The sequence below is a fragment of the Heterodontus francisci genome, chromosome 36, assembly GCF_036365525.1.
Source record: "Heterodontus francisci isolate sHetFra1 chromosome 36, sHetFra1.hap1, whole genome shotgun sequence".
Classification (NCBI taxonomy): domain Eukaryota; kingdom Metazoa; phylum Chordata; class Chondrichthyes; order Heterodontiformes; family Heterodontidae; genus Heterodontus; species Heterodontus francisci.
The window spans coordinates 52,634,858-52,652,432 of NC_090406.1; the positions used below are offsets into that span (position 1 = coordinate 52,634,858).

Below are 17,575 nucleotides of genomic sequence, written 5' to 3' on the forward strand. Positions count from 1 at the left end.
AGAGTGCTGCTTCAGATTAAATAGATCAGAAAACAAAATTTGGGGGTACAGTATATGAGTAATTTGAGACATGACCTGTGGTATGTGTAACAGGCTCAGAAACATAGGAATAGGAGGAGGCCATTTCACTCTGAGCCTGTTCTGTCATTCAATGAGATCATTGCTGATCTGTGACTGAACCCACGTACCCACCTTTACCCCATATCCCTTAATAGCTTTGGATAACAAAAATCTGTCACTCAGATTTCAAATTTACTATTGATCTAGCACCAGTTGCTGTTTGCAGAACAGAGTTCTGTCCTTTGCGTGTACAAGTGTTTCCTAATTTCAGTTCTGAAAAGTCTAGCTCTAATTTTTAGACTATACCCCCACATCCTAGACTCCCCAACTGAAACGGTTTCTCCCTATCTGTTCCTCTTAATTTCTTGAAAAGTGATCAAATCACCTCTTAGCCTTCTAAATTCCAGGGAATACAACCCTAATTTGTGTAATCCTCCCCACTGTCTGTGGGATAGCCCTCCCAATTTTGGCACAAGCCCCCAGATGTTAGGATACATGGTTTTATGCTATGTAGCATTATCAATATTGGAGCTCCTAATTTACAGTGAATAATACAATTGACTTTTTCCAGAGTACTATAGCAGTCTTGGTGATTTTTCAGGCTTCAATTCCATGATTATGTTGGAAATTGAATCTGTAACCTTATTAAATATTTAACTAGGTCATTAATGTTAAAACCAGGAGCAGTGAAGAAATTCCAGGTAAATTAATGTGGGAAATGGGTGTGACATGAGGTGGAGATCCTGGGGTCTGGGATCACCCGATGTTGGAGCACAGAGGGACAGCAGTGGTTTCTGGGGAAAAAGGCCAAAGATTTAGGATATACGGTGGGCGGGAGTACAAGGTGGTGGAAGAAGAGGACTGAAGTTCCAAGGTGTAGGAGAGGGATTAGTTTGTGCTGCTGTCAGAAGTTTGTCAACAAGGGTGTTCCAAGGGTTAGATGAGAGAAAGGTACGGGTGCTCTCCATTGGACAGGGCTTAGACAGATGAAACCTTTCCTAGGAGAATGTAGTGAAATTTAGATGATTAAAAATAGATATGATAGCATTGCAGGTCGGGTGGGGCGGGAAGGGGTGGTGGCTCAAGAGAAGGAAAGAGAGAGAAAAAAAGAGATGTGGGCAACCATGAGAGGTGCCAACAGGAAGGAAACAGGCAGCATGAAGCCCACTTTTAGTAGCTCCAAAGTGAGTGGACAACAGCTGAGCAGTAACCATCTTGAAGACAAGCTAAAGGTTTAAGTCTCCAACAGTATAGGCTATCTTTGTCCAAAAGTTCAGGGAGTAAAATTACTCGAAGTTTAATCATGATAGAAAAGTGTGATGTGACAGCCAGGTATTATAGGAAAATAAGTGCAACATTTACAAGACAACTTGCCATATGCAAGACACATTATGCCATGTAAGGAGCAGCGTTAGGTACTAAGTCAAATTCAATTTTTTATTAAGTGGGATTCTGGGATTTTTCCTAGTGCTTCAGGCTTAAATGCAACATAATGTGAAAATTTAAATGAATTGCCATGCTAAAGTCAAGAATAGATAGCAAGGTTGTATGCAAATTACACTAAGTGGAGATACATACCTGGTACTTGGGGGAGTGGGAACAGGGTTTGACTGCACTTGAAGGCAGATTTATGGAAGGGAAACCTGAGATTTGTCACATTTTGATGACAAACATTTTTACGTATAGGTTATGATCATGGAAGATTTTGGTGGGTAGTTTTGCTGTTGTCAAATATTGGATTCATCATCGTCAACAGCTTAAATGTTGGGTAGGGAAAGGGTTCAATGCTCAAGGTACAGTGTTAAAATTTCCAATTGTGCCACAGTGTCCTTCTTTGCACTCTGTTGGAGCACCTTGCATTGTACTGGCTGCAGCCATAAGATTGGGAAACAGTGCTGCTTGCAGCTCAAGCTGTAAACAGCTTTGATTTGCATAGATTTGGTTTTAATTTTATTTGTACTCTCATCATAAAACCATGTTAATTTGTTGATATTTGTTCTAGAGATTGGTCCAGGCAGTAGTGGCCCTCTCTCAGGATATGATTTGACAGCACCTTCCAAACCCACGTCTCTACCACCTAAGGCAGCAGACATATAGGAACGTCACCATCTGCAAGCTCCCCTCCAAGTCTCTCACCATCCTGACTTGGAACTATCTCACCGTTCCTTCGCTGTCGCTGGGTTAAAATCCTGGAACTCCCTCCCGTACAACACTGTGGGTATACCGACACTACATGGACTGCAGCAGCTCAAGTCAGCGGCTCATCACCACCTTCTTCAAGGCAATTAGGAATGGACAATAAATGCTGGTCTTGCAGCAATGCTCAGATCCCATAAATAAAAATGGGATGAAACTGCCTGTTTTTGGAAAAGCTAAAGGACTTACACAAACTATGAATCCTGCAACAATCATCTAATGTAACCTACTCTTATAAGAGAGACCAGCACTGTTTCCCAAAGCAGCAGTGAGAGGTGTGATGCGAAGCAGGGAGCACCTTTTTAAGCTGGGGAAATACTGAAATGGAACAATGGCGCAGTCTTTAGGTTTTATCAGACACAGGAAGTGCACCAACAAAAACCAAACTAGACTTTACTCCTATGGTGTGACGTGCTGAAATGAAGTAAGTTTTGTTATTCCTGAGCACAATCTAAAAGTGACAGAGGAAGGACTCAATCAATTAGAATTTGAATTGAACCTGTACATACTGGTATTTAGCTGCCTTCAGCTGTCCAATAGCTTCATCTAATTCGTCATTCAAGTGCTTCTGCAACCGTTTTCTCTGATTTTCCAGAGATTCGAGCTCCTTGACTTGTTTTGTCGTTTTTCGATTATCTTCCTAAAAATAATTTGGATTAGATTTCCTCAGAATTAAAATTATTCTTAATCTTGTATATCATGCTAGTATTATGCACCATGTTTTTATTATGCCTACATTTACTCTGTATACACCCGATAACTGCGAAGTGCTGCACTCTGGATAGCTTCAACCCAGCCAAAATCCCATGAGAACCTTCAGATTTGGCCACCTTCACTTGAGAGTTTTCCCAGTTCCAGAGTGAGGCACACACTGAATGCACTCTTTTATCCAGTGAAGCAGAAAAACTGGGAAAACTAATCCTGTTCCTCAATGTATTAAAAACTACGACCTATAAAATTGAATGCAAGTCATAGCAAATGAAGATTGTAAGCATTCCTTTGGACTTGGCTATCCCAATGCTCACCTGGCGGGCCTCCCACCTTGCATCCTTCATAAACATCAGTTCATTCAAAATTCTGCTGCCTATATCCTAACTCTCACAAAACCCCCTTCACCCATCATCCCTGCTCTTGCTGACCTACATTTGCTCCCAGTTCAGCAATGCTTGGATTTTAAAATTGTCATCCGCGTTTCAAATCCCTCCATGGCCTCGCCCTCCCTATCTCTAATCTCCTCCATCCCTACAATCCTGAGATCTGTGTTCCTCCAATTCTGGTCTCTTGCACACCCCTTATTTACAATGCACCACCATCGGCAGCCATGCCTCTGGCTGGCGAGGCCCTAAGCTCGGAATTCCCTCCCTAAATCTCTACCTCTTTGAAGACGATCCTTAAAATTTCTCTCTTCGACCAAGCTTTTGGTCACCTGACCCAAAATCTCTGTGATTTGATGTCAAATTTTATTTGATAATTTACATGAAGCTCCTTGGGACATTTTACATGTTAGATAGCTGCTACATAAATGCAATTGGTTTTTATATTTAAAAGCAAAATACTGCGGATGCTGGAAATCTGAAACAAAAACAAGAAATGCTGGATTCACTCAGCAGGTCTGGCAGCATCTGTGGAAAGAGAAGCAGAGTTAACGTTTCGGGTCAGTGACCCGAAACGTTAACTCTGCTTCTCTTTCCACAGATGCTGCCAGACCTGCTGAGTGAATCCAGCATTTCTTGTTTTGGTTTTTATATTTGTTTATTTAGCAGCGACTCTGAGGCTATTATCTGAAGGCCTCACCTCCTTTTCTTGTTCAATTGTTTCGTCCACTTTTCGGATTTGTTCTTTTACCATCTTCAAATCATTTGCTTTGTCATCTATCATAGTCTGAACCTAGGAGAGAGAACAGTTATCTTCAGTGACAAATACCATTTTACAGATCCATTGCAAATGTTTTACATAGAGTTAATCTCACTACATTTCCAGCACTGATTATTTCCATACCTGTTCACCGGCCTCTTGCACACTCATCTTCTTGTGCTTTACATGTACAATTTCTTCATTTATTTGCTTCAGTAATGCCATGAGGTCAAGCTGTAGAAAAGAAACAAGGTCAAGTACAGGTCACCTGAAAACTAGAAAGGACAGATTACAACCAGAATTCTATTAATCCTTAGCCTTTTTATGGTTAGGCAACTCTAAATTGGCATTTTGCATTTTCATTACTTAGAAATGGTTTTCCCATTCTTAATCGGTTTGTTATTCACCAGCTGAGGGAAAGGTCAAATTACCTGCCTTGAGACACATGCTGCCATCACTGGATGTTCCAGAGGCTGGCTTTTCTTCCTCCTATCTTGGAAAGCACCTCCCATCTATCCCACACCCTTTCCCAACTGTTTGCCTGGAATCTGTAGGGACAAAGCCTGTCACCAGCCCATCCCCCAACCTTACTTTATAGTAAATTGTGCCAACACATCAATACCCTCTGCTGTATCTAGAAGTTACAGACCAACAATAACAAATAATTTCTGAAACATAGAAATCTCCTTTGGATGGAAGGGCTTGTTTAATAAAACAGTGAAGGAGAAATTCCTAAATCAGAGCTTACCATAGTGTAATCTAACATGACAGACAATGCCATTTGATGTAACGGGGAAAGCAGTGTCAGGAAAACCCTATGTGCCAAATGGGACATATTAATTTCATCAGTTGGAAACTTGTATTAGACTTTTAATGGAAAAATCCTAGAAGTTAACTTTTAAAAAACTAGCAGCCAAAATGGCCACTGCAATTTATATTGAAGTACCAGAGATTTGTCTCCAGTCCAAAGGTCGAACAGAAGCTCAGCCAGGACAACGGCTTGCTCCAAGTGATTGAATTAGCTAGAATGGCTTTATTAGCACGGCAGTCAAGGCCATTCCCACCTCCTCCAAGCCTACAGACCACTTACAGCCAGCAACCAGGGGAAAAGAATGAACAAGCAATCCTGCCTTTTGGAGCCCTGAGCAAAGTAAGCCAACTACAGTGAACTTAGACCAGCAAGGACTTCAAGACTACAGTTTCTGCTAAGGACTACTGGACTTACAGACTGTTCAAGTTCCATTTATTCTGGACGTTATTTATTTATTTATAGATAAATAAAGACTTGCAGGCAATAGGTAAATTGGCTGTTATAAATTGCCCCTAGTGTAGGTAGGTGGTAGGGCATATGGGATTACTGTAGGGTTAGTATAAATGGGTGGTTATTGGTCGGCACAGACTCGGTGGGCCGAAGGGCCTGTTTCAGTGCTGTATCTCTAAAAAAAAAAAAATCAGAAATGAAAATGGAAGGCAGAAAATTAATGGATGAGTCTGGAAGACAGAGAAAACAAAGGTTAAAAAATAAAGAGAGTTTGGCAGCACTCAAGGGTATCTGTTCCAATGCAAGGAGTATGGAAAATAAAGCAGATAAACACATGGCAGTATATCATAGCTATTGCAGAAACATGGCTTAAGGAGGGACAGGAATGGCAGCTCAACGTTTCTGGTTACAAGGTTTTCAGACGCGATAGGGAGCGGGATAAGAAAGGAGGGGGAGTGGCAATTTTGGTCAAAAAAACAATTACTGCTGTGAGGAGAGATGATATGTTGGAAGGTTCATCAAATGAGGCCATTTGGATTGAGATAAGGAACAATCACATTGCTGGGAGTGTACAATAGAGCCCCAAACAAACAAACAGTCAGAAGGAGACAGAAGAGCCGATATGTAGGCAAATCTCAGAGGTGCAAGAACAATAGGGCAGTAGTAGTAGGGGATTTTAACTACCCCAATATTAACTGGGATAGTTTTAGTGTGAAAGGAATTGAGGCAGCAGAATTTTTGAGGTGCATTCAGAAGAACTTTTTTGGCCAGTATGTAGTAAGCCCAGCAAGAGAGGGGTGCTGTTTTAGACTTAGTTTCAGGAAATGAAAATGGGCAGGTGGAAGGAGTGGCAGTGGGAGAGCTTTTTGATGGTAGTGATCATAATTCAGTCAGTTTTAACATAGTTATGGAAAAGGACAAGGATAGAACAGGAGTTAGAGTTCTCAGTCATAGAGTTATACAGCACAGAATCAGGCCATTTGGCCCATCGTGTCTGTGCCGGCCATCAAGCACCTAACTATTCTAATCCCATTTTCCAGCACTTGGCCTGTAGCCGTGTATGCTATGGCGTTTCAAGTGCTCATCTAAATACTTCTTAAATGTTGTGAGGGTTCCTGCCTCTACCACCCCTTCAGGCAATGTGTTCTGGGTGAAATTATTTTCCCCCTCAAATCCCCTCTAAACATCCTTCCCCTTATCTTAAATCTATGCCCCCTGGTTATTGACCCCTCCACTAAGGGAAAAAGTTTCTTCCTATCTATCCTATCAATGCCTCTCATAATTTTGTATACCTCAATCAGGTCCCCCCTCAGCCTTCTCTGCTCCAAGGAAAACAACCCTAGCCTATCCAGTCTGTCTTCATAGCTGAAATGCTCCAGCCCAGGCAACATCCTGGCAAATCTCCTCTGCACCCTCTCCAGTGCAATCACATCCTTCCAATAGTGTGGTGACCAGAACTGTACACAGTACTCCAGCTGTGGCCTAACTAGCATTTTATACAGCTCCATCATAACCTCTCTGCTCTTATATTCTATGCCTTGGCTAATAAAGGCAAGTATCCCATATGCCTTCCTAACCACCTTATCTACCTGTGCTGCTGCCTTCGGTGATCTATGGACAAGTACACCAAGGTCTCTCTGACGCTCTGTACTTCCTAGGGTCCTACCATCCATTGTATATTCCCTTGCCTTGTTGGTCCTCCCAAAATGCATCAGCTCACACTTCTCAGGATTAAGTTCCATTTGCCACTGCTCTGCCCATCTTAGCAGCCCATCTATATCGTCCTGTAATCTAAGGCTTTCCTCAATAGTTACGATACTACCAACTTTCTAGTCATCTGCGAACGTACTGATCATACCTCCGATATTCATGTCTAAATCATTAATGTACATCCCAAACAGCAACGGTCCCAGTACCAATCCCTGTGGTACACCACTGGTCACAGGCTTCAACTCGCAAAAACAACCCTCGACCATCACCCTCTGCCTACTGCCACTAAGCCAATTTTGGATCCAATTTGCCAAATTGCCCTGGATCCCATGGGCTCTTACCTTCTTAACCAATCTCCCATGTGGGACCTTATCAAAAGCCATGTACTGAAGTCCATGTAGACTACATCAACTGATTTACCCTCATCTACACACCTCGTAAAATTCAATCAGGTTTGTTAGTTAATCCCTGCCTCTAAGTGGAGATTAATCCTGTCCCTCAGAATTTTTCCCAATACTCTCCCTACCACTGATGTTCGACTGATTAGCCTGTAATTACCTGGTTTATCCCAGCTACCCTTCTTGAATAATGGTACCACATTTGCTGTCCTCCAGTCCTCTGGTACCTCTCCTGTGGCCAGAAAGGATTTGAAAATTTGTGTCAACGCCCCTGCTATCTCCTCCCTTGCCTCACACAACAGCCTGGGATACATCTCATCTGGGCCTGGGGATGTATCCACTTTTAAGCTTGCTAAAACCGGGAATACTTCCTCTCAATGCTAATTTGTTCAAGTATATCATAATCCCCCTCCCTGATCTCTACACCTACATCGTCCTTCTCCAAAGTGAACACAGATGAAAAGTAATCATCTAAAACCTCAACTATGTCCTGTGCCTCCACACAGATTGCCACTTTGGTACCTAATGGGTCATATTCTTTCCCTGGTTATCCTCTTGCCCGTAATATACTTGTAAAACACCTTGGGATTTTCCTTTATCGTGTCCGCTAGTGTTTTTTCATGTCCCCTCTTCGCTCTCCCAGCTACTTTTTTCAGCACCCCCATACACTTTCTATACTCAAGGGCCTCTGCTGTTTTTAGCGCTCTGAATCTGCCATAAGCCTCCTTTTTTATCCTTACCCAATCCTCTATAGCCCTTGACATCCAGAGTTCCCTGGACTTGTTGGTCCTATCCTTCACCTTTACGGGAACATGTTGGCCCTGAACTCTCACTATTTCCTTTTTGAATGACTCACACTGGTCTGATGTAGACTTCCCTATAAGTAGCTGCTCCCAGTCCACTTTGGCCAGATCTTCTTTTATCAGATTGAAATCGGCCTTCCCCCAATTCAGTACCTTTATTTCTGGCCATCTTTGTCCTTTTCCATAACTACCTTAAATCTTACAGAGTTACGGTCACTACCTCCGAAATGCTCCCCCACTGACACTTCTACAGTTGTCTGGCTTCATTCCCTAAGATTAGGTCCAGTACAGCCCCTTCTCTTATAGGACTTTCTACGTGCTGGCTCAAAAAGCTCTCCTGTATGCACTTTAAGAATTCTGCTCCCTTTAAGCCTTTTGCACTAAGACTATCCCAGTTGATACTGGGGAAGTTGAAATCCCCTACTATTATTACCCTATTATTTTTACACCTCTCGGATATTTGCCTATATATCTGCTCCTCTATCTCTCCCTGACTGTTTGGAGGCCTGTAGTACACTCCCAGCCAAGTGATTGCCCCCTTTTTGTTTTTAACTTCTACCCATATGGCCTCATTTGAGGAACCTTCTCAATTGGGGAAAGGCCAATTTTACTAAGCTGAGGGGTGATTTAGTGAAAGTGGACTGGGAACAGCCACTTGAAGGTAAATCAGTGTCAGAGCAGTCAGAGACAAAGGGGAGATTCAAGGGGTGCAGAGTAAACATGTTCCCACAAAGAAAAAGGGTGGGACGACCAAATCTAGAGCCCCATGGATGTTAAGGAGCTTACAGGGTAACAGAAGGCGGAAAAGGAAAGCTTATATCCGATACAGAGAACTCAACACAACAGAAAGCCAAGGAGTAGAGAGAGTGGAGGGGTGAAATCAAAAAAGCTAAGAGAGGGCAAGAAAGAATATTGCTGAACCCAAAGATGTTTTATTAATACATTAGGAGTAAGAGGATAACTAAGGAAAGAGTAGGGTCCACAAAAGGCCAAAAAGGTAACCAAATGTAGGGGCGTAAGATGTTGTTGTTGTTCTTAATGAATATTTTGTGCCTGTCTTTACAAAAGAGGGGACGATGCAAATATTGTAGTTAAGGAAGAGGGGTGTGAAGTATTAGAAGTGATAAACATAGGAAGAAGTAGTAGTACTCATAGGATTAGCATCCTTGAAAGTTGATAAATCACCAGGGCCAGATGAAATGTTAAAAGAAGCAAGAGAGGACATGGTAGAAGGGCTGACCATCATTTTCTAGTCTTCACTGGATACAGGTATGGTGCTGGAGGATTGGAGGACTGCTAACGTTGCTCCTCTGTTTAAAAAGGGAGCGAGTGCTTGAGTGAAGAATTACAGGCCAGTCAGTCTAACCTCAGTATTGGACAAATTATTGGAATCTATTCTGAGAGACAGGATAAACTGTCACTTAGAAAAGCATAGGTTAATCAAGGATAGTCAGCATGGATCTGTTAAGAGAAGATCTTGTCTGACCAACTTGATTGAATTTTTTGAAATAGTAACAAATAAGATAGATGAAGGTAGTGCAGTTGATGTGGTCTACATGAATTTTAGCAAGGCTTTTGACAAGGTCCCACATGGCAGACTGGTGAAAAAAAAAATCCCATGGGATCCAGGGACATGTCACAAGGTAGATACAAAATTGGCTCAGTGGCAAGAAACAACGGATAATTGTTGACAGGTATTTTTGCCACTGGAGGACTGTTTCCAGGGTGGGTTCTACTTGGCTCAGTACTGCTTTTGTGGTATATATTAATGATTTGGACATAAATGTAGAGGGCACGATCAAGAAGTCTACAGACGACACAAAGATTGAGCATGTGGCAGATAGTGAGGAAGCTAGCTAGACGCTGCAGGAAGATATTGGTGGACTGGTCAGATGGGCAGAAAAGTGGCAAATAGAATTCAACTCGGAGAAGTGTGAGGTGATGCATTTGGGGAGGTCAAACAAGGCAAAGGAATACACTATTAATGGGAAAAAACTGAAGTGTAGCGGAAGTGAGGGACCTTGGAGTGAATGTCCACAGATTCCTGAAGGTAGAACAGGTCGATAAGGTGGTTAAGAAGGCAGATGGAATCCTTTCCTTTATTAGCCGAGATATAGAATATAAGAGCAGGGAGATTATGCTCTAACTGTATAAATCATTGGTTAGGCCACAACTTGAGTACTGTGTCACCTCATTACAGAAAGGATGCAATTGCACTAGAGAGGGTGCAGAGGAGATTTACAAGGACATTGCCGGGACTGGAAAAATGCAGCTATGAGGAAAGATTGGATAGGCTGGGGTTGTTTTCCTTGGAACAGAGAAGACTGCGGGGAGATCTGATTGAAATGTACAAAACTTTGAGGGGCCTAGATAGAGTAGAGGTGAAGGGGCTATTCACCTTAGCAGAGAGGTCAGTGATAAGGGAGCATAGATTTAAAGTGGTTGGTAGAAAGATTAGAGAGGAGATGACAAAAAAAATTCAAGCAGAGGGTGATGGGGGTCTGGAACTCACTGCCTGAAAGGGTAGTTGAGGCAGAAACCCTCAACTCATTCAAAAGGAGTCTGGATATGCACCTCAAGTGCTGTAATCTGCAGGGCTACGGATCAAATGCTGGAAGGTGGGATTAGAATGGGTATCATAGAGTCGTACAGCATAGAAACAGGCCCTTCAGCCCACTGCGTCCATGCCAACCAATGCCTATCTATACTAATCCCACCTGCCTGCATTAATTCCATATCCCTCTATGCCTTGCTCATTCAAGTACCTGTCCAGATGCCTCTTCAATGTTGCTACTGTTCCTGCCTCCACCACCTCCTCAGGCAACTCATTCCAGATACCCACTATTCTTTGTGTGGAAAATTTACCCCTTTGATCCCCTTTAAACCTCCTCCCTCTCACCTTAAATCTATGCCCTCTAGTTTTAGTCACCCCTATCATGGGAAACAGACTCTGGCTATCTACCCTATCTATGCCTCTCATAATTTTATATACCTCTATCATGTCCCCTCTCAGCCTCCTTCGCTCCAGGGAAAACAGACACAGCCGATCTAATCTCTCTTTATAACTCAAGCCCTCCAAACCAGGCAACATCCTTGTGAATCGTTTTTCAGCCGGCATATACACGATGGGCCAAGTGGCCTCTTTCTGTGCTGTATACCTTCTATGCTTCTACATAGTCCTGCCTTAATCATATGTATGGAAGCAAAAATAGAATGATGTAATGTCTGGGAACCGCAAAGCACTACAGCACAGAATTAGGTCGATATGGATGTTTCTCCCCACAACACCTGGCCTAATCTTGCTCAATGCCCATCCCCATTAATACCCCACCTAGCCTAATCTCCACTCCTGCTCAATATCTTTGCCATAAGTCTTATGATAACCAATTGAGAGTTAAATTATTTCATATCCTTCATTTAAAAAAGGCACTGTAGCCAGAAAAGTGGATGATGTGTATAATACCCAAACTGGTATCCATCTGCCATTCATATATTTTGGTTTACACAGAAAGTCCATGATTCAATAGCTGACTATGCCAATGGCATGGCTAAGCTAATAAATGAATACTTTTCATCTGTCTTGACCAAACAAGAGGATGCTGCCAATGTCACAATAAAGGAGATAATAGAGAAATTGGATAGGATAAAAATAAGTAGAAAGTACTTAAAAGGTTGGCAGTCCTCAATGTAGAAAGTCACCTAGTCTAGATCGAATTCATCCTAGATGGCGGAGGGAAGTAAGGGTGGAGATAGCAGAGACCCTGGCCTCAATTTTCTAATCTGCCTTAGAAATGGGGGTGGTGCGAGAGGTCTGGATCATTGCAAACATTACGCCCTATTTAAAAAAAGGAGGATAAACCCGATAATTATAGGCCAGTCAGTCTAAGGTCTGTGGTGGGAAAACAGAGATAAGAAGTTAATTGTTACTTGGAAAAAGATGGGTTAATAATCAGTCAGTATGGATTTATTAAAGGCAAATTATGTTTCAGTAAATTAATTGAGTTCTTTGATTAATTAAGGGGAAGGGTTAATGAAGGTTGAGCGGTTGCTGTTGTGTGCATTGACTTTTAAAAGACTTTATCAAAAGTACCAAATAATAAACTTGTTAGCAAAATTGAAGCCCATGGGATTAAAGGGGCAGTGGTAAAATGGATACAAAGTTAGCTAAGGGATAGAAAGCAGAGAGTAATGGTGAATGGTTGCTTATCAGATTGGAGGAAAGTATACTGTGGTGTCCCCCAGGGGTCAGTATTAATATTGACCATTTCTCTTTTTGGTATATCTTAATAACCTGGATTTGGATATACCAGGCATAGTTTCAAAGTTTGCAGACAACATGAAACTTGCAAATGAAGTATACAGTGAGGATGATAGTAACAGATTTCATGAGGACAGAGACAGACTGGTGAAATGTGAAGACACATGGCAGATGCAATTAACACAGAGAAGTGATGCATATTGGTAAGAAGAATGAGGAGAGCCAAATATAAACTAAATGGTACAATTTTAATTGGATTATCGGGGACATGAGGAAAAACATTTTCACCCAGATGGTGGTGGGTGTCCGGAATTCACTGCCCGGACCGGTGGAGGAGGCAGAAACCTTCAACTCATTTAAAAGGTACCTGGACCTGCACCCCCTGAAGTGCTGCAACCTTCAAAGCTGTGGACCAGGTGCTGGAAGGTGGGAAATAGATTGGGCAGCCAGTTTTTTCAGCTGGCGCAGACACAATGGGCCGAATGGCCTTTTTCTGTGCCGTAACTTTTCTATGGTTCTGTGAACATACAAATTAGGAACAGGTGTAGGCCACTTGGCCCTTCGAGCCTGCTCCGCCATTCATCAAGATCATGGCTGATCTGATTGTAACCTCAACCCCACATTCCTGCCTACCCCCAATATCCTTTCACCCCCTTGCTTATCAAGACTCTATCTACCTCTGCCTTAAAAATGTGAGAATAATACTGAAATGTTGTTTCTACAGCTTGTGGAAAGTTACCAAGAAGTCATTTGTGCACAACATAATGAAATCACTGAAAAAGAGAATTGATAAGGGTATGTAAGTGGAGACCTTAAGACAGTACATCACTGAAAAAGAGAATTGATAAGGGTCTGTAAGTACAGACCTTGGGACAGTACATCACTTAAAAATTGTGCTTAGGCAGATAACAGAGAAACAGCAAGAGTTAGAACAAAGGATGTAGTGAATAAGAAACTGCCCCACTAAGATAAAGGCTGACAGCTGCAAGTTAAAACACACAATGGAGAGCCAAATAAGGTAAAACAAAAACAAGAGTTAGGGGCTAGAAAGTTAGAGTAGGGGGAGAAGTAAACAGAGGAGGAGACTGTAGCAACCATAGGATAGGTTAGTGTCATAATACTTTATAACCAATAATGTAAAATAAAGGCGTGGACAAATGGATTTGTATTGTATAAACATGAACTGAATATGTTGATTGGTGTGCCTGCTTGTAGGACACCCGATCTTGCAAGAACGTTAAATAAACTTACTTCTTCAGAGTTTGACTTGATGTAAATTATTATTAAGTGGGCTACGTTTCTCACAAAAATATTCAAAGACTGCTTCCACTGCCTTTTGAGGAAGAGAGCTCCAAAGACTGATGACCCTCAAAGAAATAAATTTCTCCTCATCTCTGTCTTAAATGGGAGACCCCTTATTTTTAAACAGTGATCCCTAGTTCTAGATTCTCCCACAAGAGGAAACATCCTTTTCACACCCACCCTGTCAAGACCCCTCAGGATCTTATGTTTCAATCAAGTAGCCTCTTATTCTAAAGTCCAGTGGATACAGGCCTAGCCTGTCCAACCTTTCCTCATAAGACAACCCGCCCATCCAAGGTATTTGTCTTGTAAACCTGTGGTAACATTTGCAATGCTCCAGTCCTCTAGCACCAAAGAAACCTATCGGTGCAAGTATACAAATCTTCAAAAGGTGGCAGGACAGATTGCACAGGCTGTTAAAATAGCATCCAGGAGCCTTGACTTTATAGAGAGTACAAAAGCAAGGAAATTATGCTAACCCTTTATAAATCACTGGTTAGGCCTCAGTTTGAGTCAGAATCAAATTCTTGCTACCACACTTAGGAAAGATGTCAAGGCCTTAGAAAGGAAGCAGAGATTTATTAGAATGATACCTGGATGCAGGACTTCACTTACACGGAGAAACTAGAGAAGCTGGGGTTGTTCTCCTTAGAACAGAGAAGGTTAAGGGGAGATTTAATAGAAATGTTGAAAATCACATAGGGTTTTGATACAGTACATAAGGGAAAACTTTAACTAGTCGCAGAAGGGTCAGTAACCAGCATAGATAGATTTAAGGTAACAGCAAAAGAACCAGAAGCAAGATAAGGAGATTGTTTTTTGCACAATGAATTATTAATTATTCTGATCTGGAATGCATCGCCTGAAATGGTGGTGGAAGCAGATTCAATAGAAACTTTCAACGGGGAAAATTTTGCAGGTGTACGGGACAAGAGCAAAGGGAATTGGACTACTAGGATAATTCTTTCATAGAGCCAGCACAGGCACAATGGGCCAAATGGCCTTCTTCTGTGCTGCATTATTCTGGGATATGGATAAAAATTAAGATAGTAAATATTTAAATATTACAAGGAACTTGTACATATGATGCGACCACTATTAATGTGCTAAATAAATGTGCCAGTTAAAGCCTAAGCAAGCTCTAATTTATTATTCTGTTGTCTTTTGAAGATGAGTAGGATCCTGTGAAGGTAGAAGATAGAACTAGTAGTGTGGAATTCTAACATTATTCCAGGCATGCCCAGGGCAAGCGACAATACTCTGCAAGACATGGACTTGGATTTTGCAGACAGCGGCGAAGGAACAGCACTCACACTTCATCACGCAGACTGCTGCCCAGACATTTTGTGGGCTTTTGAGCAGCAATTTATGGTTTCCAGAGATGTTTTCCAGCGCAGCATCCTCTACAGAGAATCTGTGGTATGTTTGAACAGGGCAAAAACAATGCTGCTTTTCAATCAATCAGATTGAAGAATCCTCACAGGCATGCAGAATCTAAACTAGGAAGTATATATTAGAATATTTAATCCATTCTAAAATCATGTACAGAAAGTGAAATACAGGGAAAGTAATATGGGATTAAGAGTGAGCTACGAGAGACAAAGATAAAATAAAGATTGTTTTTAAGTCTCCAACACAATTCTGAAGGAATGAGACTCCACACTTGTAATTACAAGTTCAATGCCAGAGGCTGTTTGGCAATAATTGTGATGTATCACAGTTGAAAATTCACTTCCATTTGAATGCACCAGCCCTAACTTTTTTCAGCTGTGTTTAGTGGGCAAATACAGCAACTTCACGCCCTTACATGTATTTCAATGTCAAGTCTATCAGTCAGGTACTGTTATAGTGCAGCCTGTGGAGCAGCAGAGTAACTCAAACAGCAACTTCCGATCTCTGCATTTAACTACATGTGGAAACTCCGGAGTTTGCTGTCCAATTTACACCATAACAGTGAGCACTGTTAGCTTCACCGTCATTCACCACACAAAATGCAGGCTACAAGATTCACCTACAAGAGGAACACGGAATATAAATGCAAAAAATCTCTCTGGTAAAAATGAAACTTCAAAGCCCAACACCTGTTCCAGTCACTGACACAGCAACTCAATGTATTAATTAAAGGGAACAGAAGTGACCCATCTCATTAGTGTTAGTTATCAGTGGTAGTATGTATTTATCACTTTAATTGAAATACGTTGGTTACCTGCCCTATTAAGAAATTTAAAAACACAATAAAAAAATTAAAGACGTTACCTTTATTTTTTCAGTATTTTGTAATAAATTCCTTTTCCCAGAGGCAAAATCCAATAGGCTTATCTCAAAGTTTTGTCCTCGAGCATTTTCACTTGTTTTAGGAATTAGCTTGAGTTTCCGAGCCATTGTGTGGTAGTCCAGCAGTCTGACTTCCAGCTAAAGGCAGGCAAAGTAAAAAGGTGATTGAGAGAGTAGTCTGTAGAACAGTATAAATTTAAAAAAAAAATCAGCATCTTCAGAATACAGAGATAATCAGGATATCATTCAAATGTACAAATCAAACCTGGGATCTCTCTGAGCACCATACCTTAGGAAAGAAATATTGGCCTTGTGGGGGGAGGGGGGGGGGGTGGTGGAAAGAGAGCAGCGTAAATTTATCAGAATGATACCTGGACTCCAAGCGTTAAACTACAAGCAGAGATTATATAAACTAGTGCTGTATTTCCTGGAATTCAGGAGGTTAGTGGGCAGTTTAATGAAACTTTTCAAGATAGAAAGGGAACTGATAGGTAGAGAGAGAGAAAACAATTTCCACTGGTTGGGTTGTGTAGGATTGGGGTCAGTCTAAAAAAAAAATTAGAGTCAGATCTTTTGAGGAGTGAAATTAGGAAACACATTTACACACAAAGGGTTTTAATTCTGATTTTGATAGATTTTTGTTAACCAAAGGTATTTAAGGAATGAGGCAATGGCAACTGGATGGAGTTTGGTCACAGATCAACCATGATGTCATTGAATGGTGGAACAGGCTCAATAAGTTTAATATTCTTGTGAAACTATAGAATCTTATATTCTTTACCAGCTGTATTTTTTGTTACTTAAAATTAAGAGAATAATTGGAACAGTTAATTAAGCTTCTGACAATTTACAGTCTCATTGCAGAGCATCCCTCACCATTTCTTTGGCCTTTGTCACTTTTATCTCTTCATTCCACATCCTTTTTTCTGCATCTTCTAAGCTTTTGTTCAGGGAAATTATTGTGTGATGCAGTTCATTTTTCTCATGATTCATTTTCTTAACGTCGACAGCTGAGACTTCCTGAACATCATATATCTGCTGCAATCTGTTGTTCTCCTCTTTAACTGCATCTAACTCTAATGCTTGAAAACACATACACAAAATATACATGATGATCCAGCATGCACCCCTTATATTAACAATTAGGATGTTTTGAAAGGAAGAAAAATAAACAAGTCTTATTCTAACAGATAATATTACACTTACCAAATAAGAAGCTAATGCTAAAAGCTATTTATTTGTTTTTGTGGACCAAATTAGAACCACTCTGATAAGCGCTAAAGAGGAAAGTATCCATGGTACAACAGACATTTTCAGTAATTGTTCAGATCACTTTTTCTGCTAATTTTGTCCCCTCCCCTTCTGAAGGAATACAGTTCAATAGAAGCTGGGTGGCTCACAGTAGTGTCCCCAAAGTGAAATGATTATGTGATTTGTCACTGTTGCATTGTCATGTGTC

At 41.2% G+C, this 17,575-nt stretch overlaps 1 protein-coding gene across 3 annotated transcripts in view; it reads right to left on the reverse strand.

Moving 5' to 3' along the window:
• The window catches only part of ndc80 (NDC80 kinetochore complex component), a 148,580-nt gene that overhangs the window by 16,719 nt on the left and 114,286 nt on the right, over positions 1-17,575 (reverse strand). For all 3 annotated transcript variants that reach the window (XM_068016703.1, XM_068016704.1, XM_068016705.1), the window contains exons 11-15: positions 16,993-17,198; positions 16,099-16,254; positions 4,255-4,344; positions 4,051-4,143; positions 2,766-2,896 (exon numbers count right to left, since the gene is read on the reverse strand). In XM_068016703.1, coding sequence (XP_067872804.1) covers positions 2,766-2,896; positions 4,051-4,143; positions 4,255-4,344; positions 16,099-16,254; positions 16,993-17,198 — 676 coding nt within the window. The remainder of the gene's footprint in view (positions 1-2,765; positions 2,897-4,050; positions 4,144-4,254; positions 4,345-16,098; positions 16,255-16,992; positions 17,199-17,575) is intronic.